Raw genomic sequence first — 22,617 nt, forward strand, 5'->3', positions numbered from 1 at the left:
TCTAAAAGATCCATATTTCTAATTTATCTTTTCAGAGAAAAAGAAAGGCGGGGGGGGGAGGGGGGCTTGTCTCTAACGCTTATCTAAATGATACAAGCTTTTATCAGTAAGCTGTTGTGTGGCATTACTGTGTTTTCAAGTTCTTCAGTGTAACCATAGAAGCACATTTGGCTGATACAGCATTTGAAAATCAATAATTATGCACTTTCCACTTCTATTGTGCACATTGACATTTTCAATATGGCTATGTTGCACGCTGGGGTGTCATGAAGATGCTGGCATAGGAAAAGCAGATGGAGTTTTAGAGAAAGTCAGTGTGTCATTTCACAATGCATGGAACAAGGCCAGGGTTCTTCTGTTTAATATAAAACCTTGAACTAGTAAGCTAAGAAAGGGAGGAAGTTTGGATTAAAAAAAACCCAAAAACAAAACCAGAAAACCTATTATGAATCCTATTTTATTGTCAATTCCTGTGAGTTTTAAATGTTAAAACTTCATTTAAAGATAAATTGTCCTGCAGTTATCTCTGTGCCTTGTGGATGAACTTGTGTATTGGCTATCCCGAAGTGTATCCTAAGAGGTAATGGCTGGGATTATGTCAGCATTTGCAAACATGAAAGAAAATTAAGAACATAAAAGGGCAGTCAAAACACAGATCCTTATATTTTAGCCTCCTGTCTCCAGCAGTGGCCAAAACCTGGTGTTCAGGAAGGGTCATAAGAACAGGTAAAGCCTGCTGGCTGATCCCGGCCTCCAACCAGCTCAGGGAATTCCTGGGCAAAACAAGATTCCTATGTAATTAATAATCTTTAAATGAAAAAAGCATACTGCTGAGCAAATAGAGCAAATTCACAGAATCTCTGTGAAACAGCATCTACATATACTCAACACTTGTATATGGCAAAGAGTAACACATTATAATTTGTGTCTGACAATGCCTGAAATTTGCTGGTATTTTTATAATTCATGAGTTTCCTAAAATTCTCAAAATCTTTTGCAGTTTATATTAATATATTTATGTTACTTCCTATGTGATATTTACAGTTGTTACATGGACAATTAATAAACTCAAATTTAAATAGAAATGTGTTATACACATTAAGATAAACTTGACTTGCATTATTTCTATGTATTCTTATATTATCTTCAGTGTAAGAAACACAAAGAGAAGCAGTAGGTTTTAATATAAATGTATAAGTGATAATAGGTATTTTAAATAAAAGAACTTCTTTAAATATTATATTTTTTTATGAAAAAAGATTGTAATATGCATGTAACCCTGGTAGAACTTGGGAACCTGAAAAACAGAGTTATTTGCCCATTATTAAACTATGTGCCATGTTAATGATCCACCTTTTGCTTTAGAAGAGAGCAATTAAGATAAGCGTAAAGGAAGGACAGACAACTGCCAACAAGAATTCTAAGTTGGTACACACTGACACTAGCATGTTTTCCTTGGTTCGTATAAAAAAATCTGGAACACATAGAAACTGCATAAAGCGTTCCTACATGTGTCTGATATGCATTTTTACAAAGAATTTTTCCTGTAGGTCTTTATTAATAGTGTAAGTTCGTTCTTCGTCCCTCCTCTTTACTGCCAGCCTTGTTGCTGCAGGGCTGTTTGATGATTCTCCGTAACTTCATTCACCATCTTGGTAGAAACTCCAGCAACATGCAAAGAACTTTGGTTGGTCCCAAACCCTGAATTCATTTTCTTCTGCCTCTTTACTCTGAAATGAAATTTTTAAAAAAGTGTGGGCACAACACTAATCAGAAAAAAACAGTTTAAGTTTAAAACAACTGCAGATCAAATTTCTTATAGGAAAAAAGTTTCAGTAAGAGACAGTAGAATTTACATGAGACAAACTTTCAGTATTGTTGACTTTATAGTACACATTGGATACTTTTTCAATGGATTCCTTAATAAAGAAGAAAAAAGTATAGGGTTTTGGAGCAATTACTTGGAATTGTCTTTTACAGTGAGAAGCAGGCTACGCTTGCTTGCTTCACTTTTGATGACTAGGAGCCATTATTTATTGATTGACAGTTCTGAACTCCAGTACTATTGCTATTCAAGATACATTTAAAGTGCTTACATACAAATCATGAGTCTTTTTGTTGGAAGAAGGGAAAGTGGAGAATAGTAAAAAAGATCAAAGATTATTTATGAACACATAATAACTATAAAGATTATCATAAAAGCATAATAATTCTAAAAATATATTAGTTTTTATAAACCTTGGTTTGATAAATCACGTTTTCCAATAACAATGTGCAGAACAAAAACATCCACTCAAGTTGGGCACCGGAAACAGGCTATTACGCTCTCTAGAATTCAGAGCACAGTGAACAGGCACCCAGTAGCTCTGCACAGAACAACACAGGTTTATCAAGATTTATGAGCTCAAGTACACTGCCTAAAGTAATTACACTACAAACTGACCCAAGAAGAATGCATGTAAGAGTGTGTCCTGGTTTAAGCTGGGATGGAATTAATTTTCTTTGTAACAGCTGGTATAGAGCTGTGTTTTGGATTTAGGATAAGAATAATGTTGATAACACACTGATGTTTTAGTTACTGCTGAGCAGCACTTACACAGAGTCAAGGCATTTTCCTGCTTCTCACCCCAACGCACCAGTGAGTAGGCTGGGGGTGCACAAGAAGTTGGGAGGAGACACAGCTGGGACAGCTGACCCCAATCGACCAAAAGGATATCCCACACCTTATGGCATCATTCTCAGTGTATAAACTACGGGTAGATCTGGCCAGGTATCCGCTGCTTAGGAACTGTCTGGGCATTGGTCAGTGGGTGGTGAGCAATTTCATTGTGAATCACTTGTTTTGTATATTCTTTTATCATTCCTGTTATTTTCCCTTTCTTTTCTGTCCTATTAAATTACCTTTATCTCAACATATGAGTTTTACCTTTATATGTTTTTAGTTTGGTTTTTTTTTCCCCTCAGTTGTCTCCTCCATCCTACTGGAGGGGTGTGAGCGAACTGCTGTGTGGTGTTTAGCTACAACTGAATGAATAAATCCTTGCAGATCTAAACTGTTTCTATATATACTAGTTTTTATCTCATCCATGGTTAATTGAAAATTTCCTGTGCTTTAAGCTTAGGGGCATACATCTTCAATTCTCTCCATGTCATCTGTCTACTTTCTTTGAAATCCTATCACAAGTAACTCCTGTGTTTCTTGTCTTTTTTATATATCTTGAACAGGTTTTCAGGGAAAGGAATTCACAAACCCATTGGTTTAGTCTGATTGTTGGAACCTAAAAGTCTTGTGAACAGTGTCTGAACAACAGGGGGTTGGACTAGATGACCTCTAGGGGTCCCTTCCAACCCAAAACATTCTATGATTCTAAGTCAAGGAACCTGAGGATTTTTAGCAAACCGTAGAATGTGGTGGTCCTGAGTTACTTCTTCATAGCTATAACTGAGTTCCTGGCAGTATGAATGGGTCAGTCATGCCGTTACGCATGAATATCTATCTAATCCAATATGCCTATTATTTAGAGAACAAGTTAGCCCATTATGTTCTTAGAAAAACCCAGCATCACATATCAAAATCACTGTGGGGTAAGTAAACTGACAAAGTATAAAAGCCTTTGAGGTAGCATAGTAATGTGATTGCTTACAGCATCACAGACTCCACGATGCTTCTGTCTACTGATGAACATGCCCACTAACCATTCCAGATACAGAATGATTGCCAAGCTCTACATCAGCAAGAATCAATAAGCTGGCAAATTTCTCACCCTACTGGATACACAAATCTAGGCTGATCCAAAACTTCTTTGTCATTACAGAATTTCACTGGAAATTTTTGAAACAGATGGCTGTTTCCTTTTTAATTACTTTAATTTAATGATCTCCAATAATAAATATGCCTTATTAAAAATTCTAGATAATTTCTATTAACAACTCCTTGTTATTAAAAATACTCATGTGAATATATTAGTGCAATGTCACTCATAGTTCTTTCCTTTTCCATTCATTTTGCTAATCTAAAAAAATATTAATATAAACTAAAAAAAAATCCTTAAAATTAGCAACTGAAAGATTTTTAAATTAAATGTGAAGAAACTAAAAATGTCTGAAAAATATTAACCATAATGATGGGCATGGGCTTAAATTACATCTTGTTCCCCTGAGAATAGACATAGTACATTTTCAAGACAAATCAAGTTACTTGTTTTTAAAATATTTGTCACTTAAACATTTCAGGAACACCTAGTCTGGTGGTTCTAGATGTAATATTAGTTTATCGAACATCCATAAAACAGTAAGAGTTTCATTCTGACTTCTACTTCAAAATCAAATTAATACAGTTAACATATATAAAGAGCTACTACTAAAACCAGTACATGAATACATAGAATGGTAAACTTCAAATGTTCATACAAAAGAATACATGCTTGCCAGCATATAGACAGTCTTATTTAAAAGACTAATCCCAATCTGTAATGAAACATAAAACTTAAGAGTGCCTATTGACAAGCTAATGTACAAAAACTTCCCTTCATTTCCACTCTGATTTATAATAGTCTTCAAACACCTCCTGTAAGAATCCCTGAGATCACTGCTTTATGTAAGGGAATTTTTGCTAAGGTATAACTGGAGTATGTTACATGTATGTCAAAAGAGTTTGGCTCAATTGCTCTTCTCTGTTTACAAGTTATAGTGGTGTACTTGGCAGTGTTATGTTTACAGTTGGACATGATCTTAAAGGTCTTTTCCAACCTAAATCATTTTCTGATTCTGTGATAATTCCCCTGAGTAGTTCTGCACTTTCATGACTTCAGTGTGTATATTCCATGTGACTGCAGTAATGAATAGCCTATTTGTATACGAACATTTATTGAGTTGTCGTGGTTTAACCCGGCTGGCAACTAAGCACCACGCAGCCGCTCGCTCACTCCCCCCCCTCCCTCTGTGGGATGGGGGAGAGAATCGGGCATCACTTGTTTTATATATTTTTTATATTCCCTTACCATTATTATTATTACTATTGTTATTCTTCTCTCCTATTAAACTGTCTCTGTCTCAACCCATGGGTCTTACTTTTTTTTTTCCTTTTCTCCAATTCTCTCCCCCACCCCACAGAGGGAGGGGGGGGAGTGAGCGAGCGGTTGCGTGGTGCTTAGTTGCCAGCCGGGTTAAACCACAACACAGCTGAAACCAGGACATGACTTTATGCCATAAAATATTAGGGAACTCTTTCCTGTTGGTAGTCTGCACCAGACAACCTTGACAACATCTGGCATCCAGAGGGTTGGGGCAAGAAGTTGTTCTGTTATGTCCCTCAGCCACATGGGCTCTAGGGAGCCAGGTGAAATGGGAATCATGCCTGCCTCCAACTGGAGCATGCTGAGGTTCCTTGGGTCAGACAGGGAAGACACCAACTGCATGAGTGCCCATCCTGGTCATGCAAAGCCCGGCCAGCTCTGCAGCTGCTGCTGTTGCTTCAGCCGTCTGTTCAACCAGCACTGAGATTGAGTCAAAACCCCCTCTGTACATGGAAGGACTATACAGCTGTGTTCCATATTATTGCCAGACAGGGACTAAAACTGTGGAAAGCCTAATAATAAAAGTAGAAAAAAAAACAAAAAAAAAAGGGGGGGGGGGGGTTGGTACAAATGAATAAACAAAATAAAATGCATGGGGTTTGAGCTCCAGATAAATGAGCAAAGCAGTTTAAAGTCCTTTTCCTAACAGCAGACAAATAGAAAATGCTATCAAAGTCAGCTAACAAAATCAAGAAAATGCACAAGCATATAAAAAAAGCAGCATACCATATGTCCACCAATATCTAGTACAACGGGAACATTTAGAAAGCCATTAAGATAGTGTCCCCATGTGCCCAGGTATACAACAACATATGGTACATTTCCTGCTTCACTGTGCATTTCCTTGCTTTTGTTGTTTAGCATCACTAATTTAGAGCTTAATTAATATAGTTTGTGTGTACATTTCTCTGCAGAATATTTTTAAAGTCTTCATTACTGCTTAAAATAAATCTTCTTTTAGTGCAAGTGCACAGTAAGTATTAACATAAGGTAGGATTTTTTTACAGACCTTAATTAAATGGAAGAGCTAGATAGAATTATTTGAAAGTAGCTACACATGATACTTAAATTATTATTGTCTTATTATTTCGGTCCTCACACTATTTTCTGTAATGATGTTACAGAGGGACATTACAAGGTTGTTGTTGGTTTTAATCAATGAAGACTTCCCAAGGACAGATATGGGTATCTCTCAGGAGTGTAGATTAGAGGCAAAATAGTAACTGACTAATGCAGCAGTGTTAAAGAAAAAAACAACAAGAAATATAAGGTGACTATGTACTGATAAATGTCCACTTGTACATGTGGAGAAGAAAGGGAAACCAAGATGTCTGAAAGATTTTTCTCCTTCATGGATATTTATTCTCAAAAACCTAAAGAAGATTAAGGAATCTCAGGATTCCCCAAGACAAGATGCAAATTATTTGTAAAAGACACATTGTCTCTCTCTTTGGTATTAACAGATTCAGCATGCCTCCTAGAAGAGCTGGACTTTCCCACAGTAGCTCAATCCTACCAATATTCCTATTTGATTTCAGGACACCTTATGAAAAAAAAAAGTTATCTTCTCAAAGGAATATTATTAATTATCTTATCTGCCTTTCTAAAAGATTTATCTGCTGTTTCATGAATTTGATATAGAAAATGAAATTGGAGTGAAAACAAACCCACCCTCTAACTTCTCAAATGCTTGCACCAGAAATATTTAGATCAAATAACTGATTATACCAACTAACTAATATCCTGAATATTTAATTTTAAAAGATAAAGTGTCAGAGTTTGCTTAATAAATAATCAACATCACCCAGATCCAATAGTATTTGCCACTTACTGTCTGACCCATGACAGTGGCACTACACAGTACTATTTGAAAAATCCTGCATAATTTATTTCCAAGCATGGATGGAGAAAGAAGGGATCTCTGGTATGAAACCAAATCAGAATGAAGAAAGGAAATCATTACAAACTTGCGTTAGTGTTTTCAGTGGTATAAACCATACCTCAATTTTAGACTTCTATTAATGTCTAAATTAATATTCTGAGTGGATTTACAGGTTCTTGCCCAAATTATAGTAACATAGATTTATGTCAGCATCTGATTTAATTAAAACACATTTGCCATTTAGCATTAGGGGACTGTTACAGACCATGAGTGAACATATGGATATTGAATTAAGTTTCGTATCATTACAAGGAAGAAATTGTTTAGACCGTGAGTAAACTCATGCACTATGTGATTCCAATCTCCAAAAATACTGTATGGGCTCTGAAAGAGTATGAATTTTTCATGGAATGCTGTGTTTCCTTTGAGAGCTACAAGAACCCAAGCCATATTTTTCTGTATTTCTCCTTCAATTATTTTTATTTCCTTGGAACTGATGCAAAATTATGCTTTTTGATTTTCCTTACAATAAAAGGTTTGTTTTGCTGTACAAATATATCACCTTTTAACTTTAAAATTAATTTCAGAATGAATTTCCCTAGTATGTTTCTGGGTACAGTAGCTACCACTGAAATTTACTAAACAATTACATTTAATATTTTCCCTAGGGTGTAATACGACAAAAATGACAGTTTTGATCAAAATTTTACTACTGTAAACTAGAACCAACATTTTGCAACTGAATCACTGTAGTCATATGGATCAGAACCTGAAATTAATATTTCCAGAGATTAAATAGTTTAAGTAAGTCACCCACTTTAAGAACGGCAAAGTATGAACATTACTAGTGGGTACCTAACAGAGAAGGACTCCTCCAAAAATCCATTCATAAATTCAGGTCTTGTTAACAGTGAGGTTTTCCAAAAGAATAATCATTCCCATTTATAACATAACAGTTTCACCATTCTGGTACATAATAAAGATTAAGATGGCCTTTAAAAAGGTCTTTTTTTTCTTAATTTTTTTCCTAATTCTCAGATAATCATATATTTTTTGCTCAGTTGACTTTGCATAATAACATCATTCTTGATTCTAATATTTTAGAACCTGATCATGCAAAGTTATGGCATGTCCAAATAAAATCACTTTTCTGAAGAAAATGTTTCCTTTCATCTACCAATAGAAGAAAAAAATCCATCTATTCTTCCCAACAAAATGGGCACGAAGCTAAATAATTTCAGCCTTTAGGGAAGTGACAGTAACCTTCTGTCTCTTCTAGCTTTCGGTTTGTTGAATACTCTGAACCTACTGGAATGAACCAGAGTATCCATATCATCTGCTTTTACAGTGAAAGAATGCAGAAAAAAGTACACTTTTCACAGCTGGCTTGAAAATGCTCTTTGTTCTAGGTCCACCACTATTTCTCAGTCTCATGTAATTGTGCCAATAAATACTTAAGACCTTGCATATTACCATGAGAGATCAGAAAATGTCCTTGTATTTGAATGCAGAGCATATTTCAGCTCTTTTGCTATTGCTAAACATACATTAATGCTAAATACAAATTGGTTTTGCCATTATTCTCTGCAAATCATTGTGTTTGACATTCATATTGCAAGTACTCAAAATTTAAATACATTTAAAAGTAAAAAATTAAAAATATATCAGAAATATTGAATAGTGATCAACACAAGACAAACAATATGTTTATAATTTTTTCATAGGCTCAGATTAAACTAGAGGAAAAAAACTCAACCAAACAACCAACCTATGAACTTTTAGCTAATTGGCTTACTTATTGTTAATGAAAACAATCTAGAGTCTACCTGGGAAATTAGATACTATAAATAGATAGTGTAAGACTTATTTATGTAACATGTCTTAATATTTCTTTACAAAATGCCTCCTGATTTCTGAACATAGGAACAGTTCCTCTTGTCCTACAAAGAAGGTATCAATAATATATACAATCCTTTCTGTTTTAAGAAGTGTGATTTATATGGAAAGCTTTTTGTGGACATTTTTTTTTTTTTTAATAGCTGAAAAAAGGATAAGAAAGTACACTTGACACGAGCTCTTTTCTCATTCATTTTTTATACATTAAGATTCACTTTCCACAGTAATATTTTCACCTACGTAATCTCCAGGTCAATAAAAAGCATGATCACTTCCCTTCCCAGTAATTACATGGTTGCCAGCTTCAATTTAGTTCCATTTACCCTTTCAGAATTCTTAACTTTTATCAGTTGCCCAACATGCATCTTCATTACTTTCCCCTTGCTTCTTCCAGGTATGAAAGGTATTTAACTCTGCAGCAGGCATTAACTTTCCTCCCCCCAGTCCCCTTAACCACTTCCTATTCTCCACCCAAATCTGTCTTGCAACTAAGTGGGTTATCTTCAGAATCATGTCAGGTAGGTTCTTTCTTATGTACTGTTTTTTTCACACTGAAAACACTACACTACACTAATATTTAAACTGAAAATTAAGTTCTCTTCAAAATAAGGAAAAAAAGCCATGTACACTGAGCAAAATAAACCATTTAATTCCTGAAGAAACTACTTACTATACTGCAATATTCAATATTATGCCTCCTAGTTATAGCCATTGAATGAAAATTATATGAGAGTTCTGGGAAGCACTGGAGAGTTCTGCCATACGCCATGTCCTGCCTTGGAAAATTGCCCAAAATGCTACTCATCTTTGACAATATTAAAGTTTGTTATCTCTTGAACCGGCTGGAGTAGAAACAAATACTGTGCATCACTGCTCTGCTGTTATTATGAGCTTTGCAACAGTTTAAGATTTTCTTCTAAAACCTGTAAGGTTGAGAGATAGAATGTGAATGTGCACACTATAATTACTTATTCTGCTCCCTTCCTTTCCTCCCAGCTTCAAATTCTGACATGATAGTAGCTACTATCTCACAAGCTGTTAAAGATAACATGCAGCTAGAAAATTATCTGACTGGAAGTTTGAACCTTGGCTTTCAAATATCACAAAGCACTAATCTCTACCTCTGTGGTTTGTAAGGTTTTGACTGCTGAAATCATGTGGGAGCTGAAGTGAAAAGCAACAAATGGTGATGGTAATCTGGTGATGTGAAGGTTTCATTATCTTTGGACCTACCATGTCTGATAAAATAGTACAAGTGCTCTCAGGACCAGTAAAATTATTTTATGTATGCAAACAGCAGGGGGAAAGCACTGATCCCTAAATGGTAGTAAAGCAGACAAAGAGGAAAACAGTTAAAGACAAGAGGTAAACCATTATTAGATAAGAGCACTTTTCTTTTTTTTTCCTTATCCATTTCTTGTAACAATGTTTTATTTATTTACCAATGTGTTAGAATAACAAATTGGTATTTGTCAAATGCCATTCATAGTTTTGGTTTCAGATTGGGGAAAAAAAGTGTTTTCTGAATTTTTCAGCAAGAAAAGATGCCTGAGATTTTCCACATCTCAATTACATTCATAATCTACTTCATTCTCAATACAGTTTAGGACAAGTTGACCTATTATCTACAAACTCTTTTGAAAAGTCTAATTTTAGTGCCTCTGATTGTGACAGTGCCAGGACATAACATGGCTGTGTTTCTACTGTCTATTCTTCCTCCAGCATCCAGGACCTATATGTTCTCTCTTCTAATCTTTTTCTAAATTTTGTAACATATCTCAGATGAAACAAGAAAAAAAATAATGAAAAAGTAAATTTGAAAAATACTTCACAGGTAATATTCAAGAAGTACAAGTTTATAAGCAGCACAAATGCTGACAGGCCCATGAATATCCTCCTCGGTTCTGTTCATATTTTGTAGATTAATACATAAGTCTGTGTAAGGCACACCATAATGGATACAGAAAAAATACATTACTATTTACCTGTCTAGAAAGGCAGAAGAAAAAAGTGCAGTATTTGGAGTTTGAAATAGGCTCAGGAAACTATTTTGCACATCAACATTTAGGATCTCTAAAGGATGGAGATGAATCGTAGTTGCTCACAGTGATATGGAAAAGAGTTATTCCTTGCCCGTTTCTAATTTGTCTTTAAAAACCAGGAACAACAAATCTGAACAACTTGTGTGCACATTTACATAATTTTTAGTTAAAACAATGATCTTGAAACATGTCAAGCTTCTTTGAGCAGAAAGAGTGTATTTCAATTATTTGTGAATTACAAGACATACCTGTACTGTAAAAATAAACTAAGAAGTTAAAAACAAAGATTATTTTTCCAGCTCCTTTGTATCTTGCCTTTTAGTTTTTTTTATTTCTTTATTATCTTCTAATGTAAAGTTTCATATATATTACTGCAGTTTTTCTTATATACTTTGCTATGTGGCTAGGAAAGTAACTGTATGCATACATCTAATTAAAATACCATGTAAATCTATATACAAATTTGGTGTGAGTTTTGGACAGGTGGTAAGCTGCCCAATGGAAAATCAGAATTTAATTATTTTTCTATTGTTAACCTAGTGTAGCAAAAGAAGATTTTTTAGAATGTTTTATAACTAAAGAAAAGGGGGAAAAAAGAACATAACTGGTAATCTTAAAGTGAAATTATATAAACAGAGAAGATTTCTGTAATAATTATTTCCTATTAGTATTTATGTAGCAGAACAGAACCATTCAAATTTGGTTGTTGCACAAAATCCAGAAAATGTTATAAAAAAATGTAATAAGAAAACCTTGCGGTTTGGAAAAATCCCCAGCATAATGGAATTAAGAACAGAAACTAATGAAGGTTGTAAAAATATCCCTATAAGGATGATAGATTCAGGCCAGTGAAGCGACAGTGAGATCAGTTCACTGAGAAGTGATCATCAGAGTGTCAATACTCAAAAAAAAAAGAAAAAGGTCAAACAGGAATAGCTAACTTCTGAGTAGTTAGAGACAAGTAGATTCTAAATAATCTGAAGGCAGGATGGGAAACAGAAAACTTCTGTATTATTCCACTTACAAAACTAATTGCTTTTTTAGTTAACCCATTGCTTTTTTAGTGAGAACATATTTCTCTTTTCCTTGAAAGAGAAAAAGTTGTTAATTATGCAGAATTTGAAAAGTGATAAGATAATGTAACAATGCTCTGGAACAGTAAATTAAAAAAAAAACCAAAAACCAAACCAGATGTGAACTATTAAGAAAGAAATGGAGAACACAATAGTTATTATGCTACTATATTAATTCAATAAAATGAGCACATCTTGAATACTGATTGCAGTATTTGCTGTATCTGAGAGGAAATCACCTGAACCAGGAAAAGGTTTGCAGAACAACAAGCATGTAAACAAATGTAGCGGATGGCTTTCACAGGAGGGATAACTAGACAAACTTCAGGATACATGTGATGGAGTGAACAGGAACAGATCACATTCTCTAACAATGTAGAATGTAAGCACCATCAAATGCAACCAGCAAAAGGCAAATTTGATGCAAGAAAGAGTAACTTTTAACAGAACACACTTAAGTCTTGAGACCTCATCTAATAGACTCTTACAAAAGCTGTACAGGAGTCTAGAAAGCTATTGAGCAATTTAATACAAGAAAACTCAATATAAGGCTTAAAAGATACCATCTCTGATTGAGGAGTCTTTGATGTTGATTTTCCTGGATTCTGGCTCTCTACTCCTGGAATGTACGTCTGCCTGTCTGCTTTGCTCTTACAGTCTTACACAAATACACTTTTGTCCACCACCAGAGTCAGGACACCAGTTTAGATGGAACTTTGTGTAGTATTATGCTGTTATATTCATTGAGCATTAATGAGCATACAGAGCAACATTAAGATTACTTTTTTTCAGACCCATATTTAAGGTTGCAGCAGAAGAATTATAAATGTGAAATGCACTCTGTTAGGACTCGCAGGACTTTTTGTTTCAGCTGCTTTTTTCTCCAACTACATTTAAGACACATAGTCTTACTGACCAGGAAGAAACTTCCAGACTTATAAGCATGGGTTTCTATTTTACACCAAACCAGTACCAATGTCTCAAAGTGCAGGAAAAGAGAGCAAAAAGTGCAGTCTTTTGTATTGCAGATTGTGACTTCTCTCTGTCCAGTAAAACACAGTGATATTTTGCTTGTATTATGACTTCAGGGATGAGATGAAGTTACCATTATATTTCATTGCAATCGATGTTAATTTTCTTGTTAATTTGATAATTATATTTTATTTCCTTTTTGATATTAAATCTGGCCTAACAAAATGTCAAAATAACATCTCTGTATTTCTCACTTAAGAACTGAAATCCATTAGAATAGTACTAGACCCCCACAAAGCTGCACCTTGTTAAAATATGTAAGTCTGTAAGCATCACAACTCTATTGCAACTTAGATACATATACTCCAGTGTCACACAACATAGCTCATTTAGCAAAAATTTTGCAACACTGTTTCTCTATCTCTACACTTTTCCAAAATCCCATCAGAAGATATTTCATTTTTCATACCTTACAGAGCCAGCTTAAGTTGCAATCTTCCTTCTTAAAAGGGGCCATGACATTAGAATATGGAAGTAGATCTTCTATTTACTTATGAAAATAGTTAATCATTCAAATGACAGGTTTCCAGGACCTTCTGCAAAGTGCATTATTGCTTATAAATCCCAGCAGTTGGTCATATATTACTTTCCAATTAGTGTACCTCTTTCATACTAGTTTCACATTATCACTTTTCTATTGCTTCTCTTTGTTGCAACTGTATCAATTAATTTCTTAATTATTGTGAATTGATGTACTTTGCAGAAAATGACAGGCTTTCTGGTAGTTCAGTTCTGGGTAGAAATATTCATTTTTCATTTATCTCTAAATGACAAAAGTTTTTGTGCCTCTGAACTATTGCAATTTTTCTATTTAAAACTGCAAGGCAATAAAGAATATACATATATATTTATTAATTGGCTTCTTAAATTAAATAACATGCCATCAAAAACTGATTTGTGTGTGTCAGTTAAAGAGTTTGGCTTAAATTTTGAAAATTTGTACTACAAAATCCATCTGGTTTCATCATATTTAGGCCAGTGATCACAAATGCAGAAGTTTTACTGAAAAATAACTTTACTATAGCTACTGCTGTGATGAGATGATACCACAACTTATGAATTTTCTCAGATTGTACTGTGTGAGATTTGTCATAGAATTTTAATTGGTAATGGTGGTCACTACAGATCTGTGATGATGCTTCAGAAATCTTCCATGTTTTTTGTTTGCTGCTATATCTTTAAGCATGCCTCTAGCATGGGCAAATAGACAAAATAAATTATTTAAAAGTGTCTCAGAAGCTTCTTTCAAGACAAATGAGTAACATACATACACTAATGGTTTTTTTGCAAGTGACAGTAAAGGCAAATCACAGCAGAAGGCTTTCAAGTATGGAGCTGATGGATAACAAACATGTTACCCTAAAAAAGTGTATGCAATGTAAGCTTTAACATTTTGGAAATATTGTTGAAAGAAGCTATCTCATAAAAATGCTTCACATTGCTATCAGAAACCTAGAAGAAAGTGACTCTTCGTGTCTCCAGAATAAAATATAACTGAAATATGTGCTGAGAAATGATAAGCACATCAAAAAGATTTAATTAAAGCTCTCAGGAATAAAGAAAAAGAACTGGCACAGAAACTGTCATGACATATTATCTGTTGAAGAATCTTTAAGAACCAGAAAATACAGCTGACTACAGAAAATATTTTGAAACTCTTACTGAAGACAGTTAGTTAATCTGGACAATGATACACATTTATAATATTCAGTATAAGGTCATCCACTTACTCTGATACATTCAGAAAAGTGGAAATTTGAAATTACTTGTAAAAAGAAGTGTCTTTCTTTTGTAACTGATATGTAATGTGTGGATCTTTAAAAAAATTTCTGAAAAATTACACTTCAAGTTTATAATATTTAGTATCAGTAATAAAGCATTTGGCTGTTTAATTACCAAGCTGGTGCTTCTATTAATCATTCTACAAATGGTGTTTGTGTTTAGTGACAGAATAATTTCAGGAAAGATCAATGACTCATTTTAAGAACAATCATGGTGATATTCCACCTTTTTTTGAATCTTCTATTTAACAAAATCATCCACCGTTTCAGGTTAGCTTTCAGAATAATACACTGGTTATCTCTGCCTTATATAATAATCATAGAATTAGTTGAATCCTATCAATAAGAAGCTTAAGAAAAAAAATCACATATTGAATCTAATTTTTGTTGCCTTAAAAAATATTAGCTATTTTACCAAATACTTGCTCCACTAATGACCTAATCACTTCTAAATAATAAAGTGAAATAAAAAGGATTAATCTTGTTCATGGAATCGTATGTCAGGGTTTTTTTTTCTTTTTTGGATCACTTACAGAATGCTGTCAAAATGCCTGTGCTTACTGGGGTAGATATTTCGTTCAGATACAAAATACAAAAGAAGATAATGATAAGAAAACATTCTTTGCAGATAAGTAGATTATCATATATATGTTGATACTGGAGATAATAAACATAACAATAAAATATCCTCATATATTGAACTTATCCAAAACCATAAGAAGCAATGGTAGGTGACGCTGTGGGCATTACTACATTGTCAGTCAAAATGAAAAAAAAAAAGGACTTGGATTATTGTGTTGGTAAAACTTTTTTTCCAATACAGAAAGTTACTTCTGTGCTGACATTATATCACTATCATGAACAATTCAGCAACTTTAGAAGCTTTTAAGAAATGGATGAAAACTTCACATAAGAGGGGTTATGTGCAGAGAAGCAGCCTATAATTTCAACAGATCATTTGCTGAAGTCTATTGATTGGCTTTCCAATATAACAGAGAAGGCAAATACAATTGTGGTGTTCAATGCAACTCAAAGAGCATGGAAACTCTCTTTCTGTTATGTTCCTTTAAACGTTCGTAAATAATCCATCCACCATCTCCTTACATGTGCTTCTGCGTAGGTTCTATTAAACATCAGAAAACTAAAAACTATTGATAAGGAGACTTTTTTTAGAGATTGTATGCATGCAAACAACACATCAATGTGTCATGAAATGCCTGCTCAAAATCAGCCTGCATTTTTAAATTTTAGAAGTATCAAATGAAATCATTTTGCATAAATGTATTTCTCATTTTCAAAGAGCTATAGGGAAAGTTTTCAAAAGGAATGGCAACTTAGCTCAGACACTTTTTAATTAAATAAAAATAATATAAAAAGAAATTAAGAAGAAGCAAAGTTTATAATTTCCTTTCCTTAGTTGATTCCTTAATTGAATTAAGGACCTGGGGAAATGCATTTATTCATTTGCATCTGACAGATAATCCCTCATAAACACTATGAATAAAAACAAGTTATTCAAGGTCTTAATAAATATATCATGAGGCAAATTCATTGTTAAAGTCAATTTAGGAAACAGATTCAATTTTGAGAATGAAGGATAAGAAAATATAATGGTTTTAATTATTAATTTAATTTTTCTGGAAAACCAATTCTAAAGCTATAGACAACTAGTATTAGTATTTCCTTGTGTTGCAGAAGTTAATAGTACCAGGATGCTGTACAGTTTCTCCTTTGCCTGGGATTTTTTATCTGGTAGAATAAGTATGCAAGATCTTGTCTTTACAAAACTGTTACATATCACTCAGTGGTCTTTTCCCACATTCATTTTAGACAAATGTTCTGCTTTTGGCTGGGGTAGAGTTAATTTTCTTCCTAGGAGCTGGCATAGCGCTGTGTTTTGGATTTAGTATGAAAATAATGTTGATAACACACTGATGGTTTAGTTGTTGCTGAGCAGTGCTTACACTAAATCAAGGACTTTTTCAGCTTCCCCTGCTCTGCCAGGTGCACCAGAAGCTGGGAGGGGACACAGCCAGGACAGCTGACCCCAACTGGCCAAAGGGGTATTCCGTACCATATGATGTCATGCTCAGTGTATAGACTGGGAGGGGTTGGCCAGGGGGCAGCAATCGCTGCTTGGGGATGAACTAGGCATCATTCAGCAGGTGGTGAGCAATTTTATTGTGCATCGCTTGCTTTGTATATTTTTGTTGTTATTATTACTGTTATTGTATTTATTATTATTATTATTATTATTATTATTATTGATGTTGTTGTTGTTATTGTTGTTGTTATTATTATTTCCCTCTACTTTTTTATTAAACTGTCTTTATCTCAGCCCATGGGTTTTACTTTTTTCTGATTCTCTCCCCCATCCCACTGAGGGAGGGGGGGAGTGAGCAAATAGCTCTGTGGCATTCAGCTGCCTGCCAGGTTAAGCCATAACAACAATATAACATAATCTCTCATGTTCATTGAAACAGTATCCTTGTGATTCCTGGCTGCCAACTCAGTAGGTCAAAAATGTGAATATTTTAATCTTTAGATTAGAGAGAGAGTTGCTAAGGTACTACAAATTTAGAATCAATCAATCCCCATGAAGTGACTCATTTCCCAAGACCTACTGATTCACAGTTCTTTGAATTGTCACCTCCACTATGATAAATGCATACATATATCCATTAAAAAAAAAAAAAAATTGTTTCAAGGTACTTAGTATCCCCTCTGCAGTGGCAACTGCATCAAATCCAACTCTTCACACGTGTTTTGCTAAGGGGAAAAAAAAAATTTAGAACCAACTTTCAAATAAACTTTCCATTTTAAATTTGATACAAGCATAAACTTTTAGCAACTTTGCTGAACTTACAATATATTAATTTTTAGCCATAATTTACTGCTACTGCAATAGATAATACTGTAGGATGCACACCAATCAGATTTTACATCTCTTGGTCTTTGTCAGTTCCAAATCTCAAATATCTAGCTTTATGTTATTGAAACCTTTTGTCATCCCCTGAATAGCAGGATGTTGTTAAATACATTCTTATTTTTAGTAGAAAATGTTATTTAAATGATTATTTCAGTACTTATTCTATGGATTTGTTGCTTAATGCTGTTGGTAAGCTAATCAACTATAAAATTTTAATTAATATTTTTTTCATTCTCCTGTGATTGTAAATATCTAAAGAAATACGATCAAATATGCATTGAATGTTTTTATCCAGTAAACACAAAACATGGAAAAGAAAGCAAACTCAGAGTAATTAATATCTAAATATTGGCTGAACATCAATGTTTGATGACTATTAGGTCAGGCAAGTTTTCAGTGAAAGAAGGTTAAACTAGATCAAATAAGACTACTGCCCCTGTAAGCATTTGAATAATTCATTTTTCATATAGTCTGAAACCTGGAACCTTATTCCCAGATGCCAAATTTCATTTTAAGAGATGAAAATTTTATATATACTTTTCAAGCTATTCTTCCATGGAGGTAATTTTTATACTTCCAACAAAGAACTGAATTACATTGGATAGCTGATTCCTAAGATCTCAGACTGGAGGTTAAGAGGTCCCTTAATACAGGCAAAACACTTATTTTAATTCTTTCAATCCTATATAATAAAAAGTCAGTTTTCTTCAGTAAAGATGGAGCTATTGATCAGTTCAATCAGATCAGTGATTCTGAAAAGTTGAGTCTGCCTTCTCCTCCTCCCTTGCTCTTGGAAGACATACTGTTACTGGCGAAAAGACAGAAAAAGGATTTGTCTCCATGTCCATTTTGGGTAGAGGGAAGTGATACAGAACTGCAGATGTTATCCTCCCCCACAGCATGGGGAAAAAGTTCAAATGATGGAGGAAACATATTATGGAAAAGTAAGACTTATAGCTAGGTTGTCCTATTGCCTGTGGCTACAAAACCTATAGAGGTGTTTGGTTGCAAATTCAAACATCTCAAGGCTAAAAATCACGGATTCAAGATCCCAAACATTTTGCTGCACCCAATTTTACTTATAATACAATCTTACATGTATGGTTGAAGACTGTTTCCCTATTCCCATCTGCCCTCTTAGCCAGCCTTTCCGCTCCTACTGTCCCTCTGTCCTATTTCCTCCTACTATCAGATTGTTTTTTTTTTCTTTCCTATTTTGCCTCTGTCCCCAGTTCCTCCACTCTGCACCATATGAGGTGTCATACACTTCTACCCTTTGCCAGCCTCAGCCATGCTGTTCTTCCTCAGGGTGTGGATGTCAGAGGGGGAGTGTTGCAAATGCAGAGCAGAACCTGCCCAAAAAACTGCATCTTCCAGATCTTTCCTCTGTGGCTGGAAGGAACAGTTGTAGCAAATGTTGTATTACCTTGTGAGTCAGGATTGATACACACCAGGTACATAGAGAAGCTGTGAAGCATTTTGCTGCAAAACTTAAGAAGTTTCCACTGAATGTGGGAAATTTATTTCTACAGGCTTCATCAGAATATTCAAGTTCTCATGGGGAAGGCAAAAGGCATATACCTGACAGGAGAATAATCAATCTGCCTGATTTAAAGTCCCTGCTTCAAAGAACTATAAGCGAAAAAGTTCAAACTTAAGAATTATTTTAACATAATCAAATCAGTGTATTTTCCTGGAGGCTGCCAAACCCCTATAGCAGCTTTAAATAGCTATATACACACACAGAGGCACATACACACATAGCTTCAGGCCATCCAAGACAATGCAATGCTCTACCACAGAAGTTTGCTGAACTTATAAGCAGATGACAAAGGTTTTCATTATTACTATTTTTGTCATATCCAGGTACAATGACTGCTATAAGCATAAACTGTTTTTTAAGCAAACCTATATAAAAATAATATCTTTTTCTGTATACAAGCAACCATAGGAGATTTTGAAAATAGAATAGTCTACCTTAGAAGAGTCTGATCCATCCAACATATTGAATACCAAGATTGGTCTCTCCTGTTGTCTATGAGCTGTTCATGCATGCTACCCTGCTGGAGTAGAGCTTTTCAACATTTATGGGAATGGTTTTATTGATGCTCGCAGGAGAGTTGTGAAATTCTCTTTGTTAGCGAGAGTTTCTTTTCTAATCTACTAAACACAGAAATAAAACTGTACTCATTGCACAGCTGTATTTTTCATTAATTTGAGAGAGCTGCAGGTTTCTTAATAGCTTCCATGGCCTCCTCTGGCTTAAAAGTCTAAAGTGATTACAGGATCTTTTCATTCTTTCCCCCGTAACCTGCAGAAGAGGACATTAAGCTGTGACATGCCTTCCAGTGTGCAAAAACCCACACACTTACATGGTCACTAGTTAAATTAGAATGGGAAGAACTGAGATAATAGCAAAGTTGATGCATGTATTTTAAAAGACATTATTTGATTTTAAAGGGGAAAGCCCACCATTTTGCTGTTGAGCCAGTTCTAAAAGCAAATACACTTTATAATATACTCTGAAATATAATCTTCCCAAAACCACATCTGTATTTTGTACTGTATTATAATGTGCATTTGGGTTCCAGTCTAATTCATTTGGGGATCTTTTGATTTGATTTAGTTTGATTTCTATCTTTTCAGTCTTTGTCTAATATCTGTAAGTAAATGGGAAATATGCTAGATGAATAGCTTGTGAAAAGGAATTTCAAAGGACAAGTGAGTCAAGAGTTCGAAGTCCAAAACAAATGAGGCTGAAGAATGTGCTAATGCAAGCTCTGTAGTATTGATTCTCAACTATCTGTTGAACTCTTATTCCAAATCAAAACTAGTTCACTAAAAAGACAACATGTATTTGAGGAAGAGCACTGGGTTGCACAAACGGTGTGGGAGAAAAAGTGTGGAATGGCTTGGTTTTCCTTTTTTTCTCAAGTTTTATTTGGTGGTAATTATGCTACTGTAGCAATTTAAATGAACAAAACTCATAGAGTACGTATCAGTTTAATCTGTTTTCTTAAACTACAGAATAAACTATAGCAATAGTACTAGAGGAAAATATATGAAGCTGGAGGTATAGGAATTTTTCTTCCAGGAAAATTATCTTGGATTTTCCTCTACAATTTTGGGGTTTGTTATACAATTGCTAAATTTTTTTGAAAGGTGTCAGTTTATAGATCTCAGGATAGCAAAAGGAATATGCAGAAAAGTATTGACAGCTCTCTGTGCTGCCTGTATGCACTCAGTATTCAATTTCATATGTCAGTAACAAGCAAACATAGGGGTTGCGTTATAATAACATCACCTAAGAAACTACTTTCAATGTTGAAGACTTAATTAAGATACTTAGGAGTAATATCTGGGCAACTTAAGTTCCTCCCTGATGTAGAATCTGGCATAGAACTCTTCATAAATTGTTGATTGTAGTACATCATGCATGTAGCAAGTAGTGAATTAACTAAGAAAAATGGATAGATGCAGAGCCAACATTTTGTATTTATTAAACCCATTTTAGAGACATTTTTTTAATAACAATGAGACATGTAACTTTATATTTTTCTAAAATTTAAAAATTTGTAAAACTTATAAAATTTTATATTTTTCTAAAATTACATGTCTCATCATATTATATAATTTCTCATCATTTTTACATATATATAAAATAAAATAATTTAACCCCTATATTAAAATGCCATCTTTCAGCTTTAACTCCAGCCCTGTGTCTAGAAATTATTATCAGATAGCATGGATTTTATTCTGTTTCACTTGATTTATCCAAAAGTAAATTTTAATCAATTAAAAGAGGAAGGCTCTTACTACTAGGGACAGCAGTGTCCACCCCCACCATTAACTGTATAACCTGCAGACTTTCTCAGACTTATTTCCTTGTTGGACTGAATGTACTGGTACTAAGCCTGGCACCAATACAGTGGAAGAAGAATCACACCCTAGCACAGACAGGATCCTGTGCCAGAGCTGTAGCCCTCACGGTGTGCAAGGCAGGAAGGGGAAGAAGGACCGTCACCAGCTAAAACATTAGAGAAAATGGTTAAAAATTAACCAAAAATAAATACACTAAATAAATGCTACAGTTCAAGAAGTCAAATATAATCTTTACGTCCCCTGAAGACCAAACAAACTTATAAGTAACATCTCCCTAGTTATTTTAGGGTTTCACTACAAATGCAGGAGTGACTGAAATGCCTACAGAAGTTTTTATTTATTCAAAGATAGAAGCATAGAATCATAGAATATTTTGGGCTGGAAGGGACCCCTAGAGGTCATCTAGTCCAACCCCCCTGCAGTGAGCAGGGACACCGCTAACTAGATCAGGTTGCTCAGAGCCCCAGACAACCTGGCTTTGAATGCTTCCAGGGGTGGGGCCTCCAAAACCTCTCTGGGCAACCTGTGCCAGTGTTTCACCACCCTCATTGTAAAGAATTTCTTCCTTATATCTAGACTAAACCTACCCTGGTTTAGTTTAAAGCCATTACCCCTTGTCCTGTCACAGCTGGCCCTACTAAAAAGATTTTCCCCATCTTTCCTATAGGCCCCCTTTAAGTACTGAATGGCCACAACAGGGTCTCCCTGCAGCCTTCTCTTCTCCAGGCTGAGCAACCCCAACTCTCTCAGCCTGTCCTCATAGGAGAGTTGCTTCAGCCCCAGCATCATTTTTGTAGCCCTCCTCTGGACCCGCTCCAACACTTCCATGTCCTTCTTGTGCTGAGGGCTCCAGAGCTGGACGCAGTACTCTAGGTGAGGTCTCACTAGAGCAGAGTAGAGGGGCAGAATCACCCCCCTCGACCTGCTGGCCACGCTTCTCCTGATGCAGCCCAGGGTACAGTTGGCCTCTGGGCTGCAAGCGCACATTGCCGGCTCATGTCCAGCTTTTCATCCACCAGCACCCC

The 22,617-nt window shown here is 34.9% G+C and overlaps 1 protein-coding gene across 1 annotated transcript in view; it reads right to left on the reverse strand.

The window, feature by feature from the left end:
- Positions 1-1,640: 1,640 nt before the first annotated feature.
- The window catches only part of CCDC102B (coiled-coil domain containing 102B), a 158,523-nt gene continuing 137,546 nt past the window's right edge, over positions 1,641-22,617 (reverse strand). The window contains exon 5 of the mRNA XM_009641471.1: positions 1,641-1,730. Coding sequence (XP_009639766.1) covers positions 1,641-1,730 — 90 coding nt within the window. The remainder of the gene's footprint in view (positions 1,731-22,617) is intronic.

This window comes from Egretta garzetta, unplaced genomic scaffold, assembly GCF_000687185.1.
Source record: "Egretta garzetta isolate BGI_Z169 unplaced genomic scaffold, ASM68718v1 scaffold126, whole genome shotgun sequence".
Taxonomy (NCBI): Eukaryota; Metazoa; Chordata; class Aves; order Pelecaniformes; family Ardeidae; genus Egretta; species Egretta garzetta.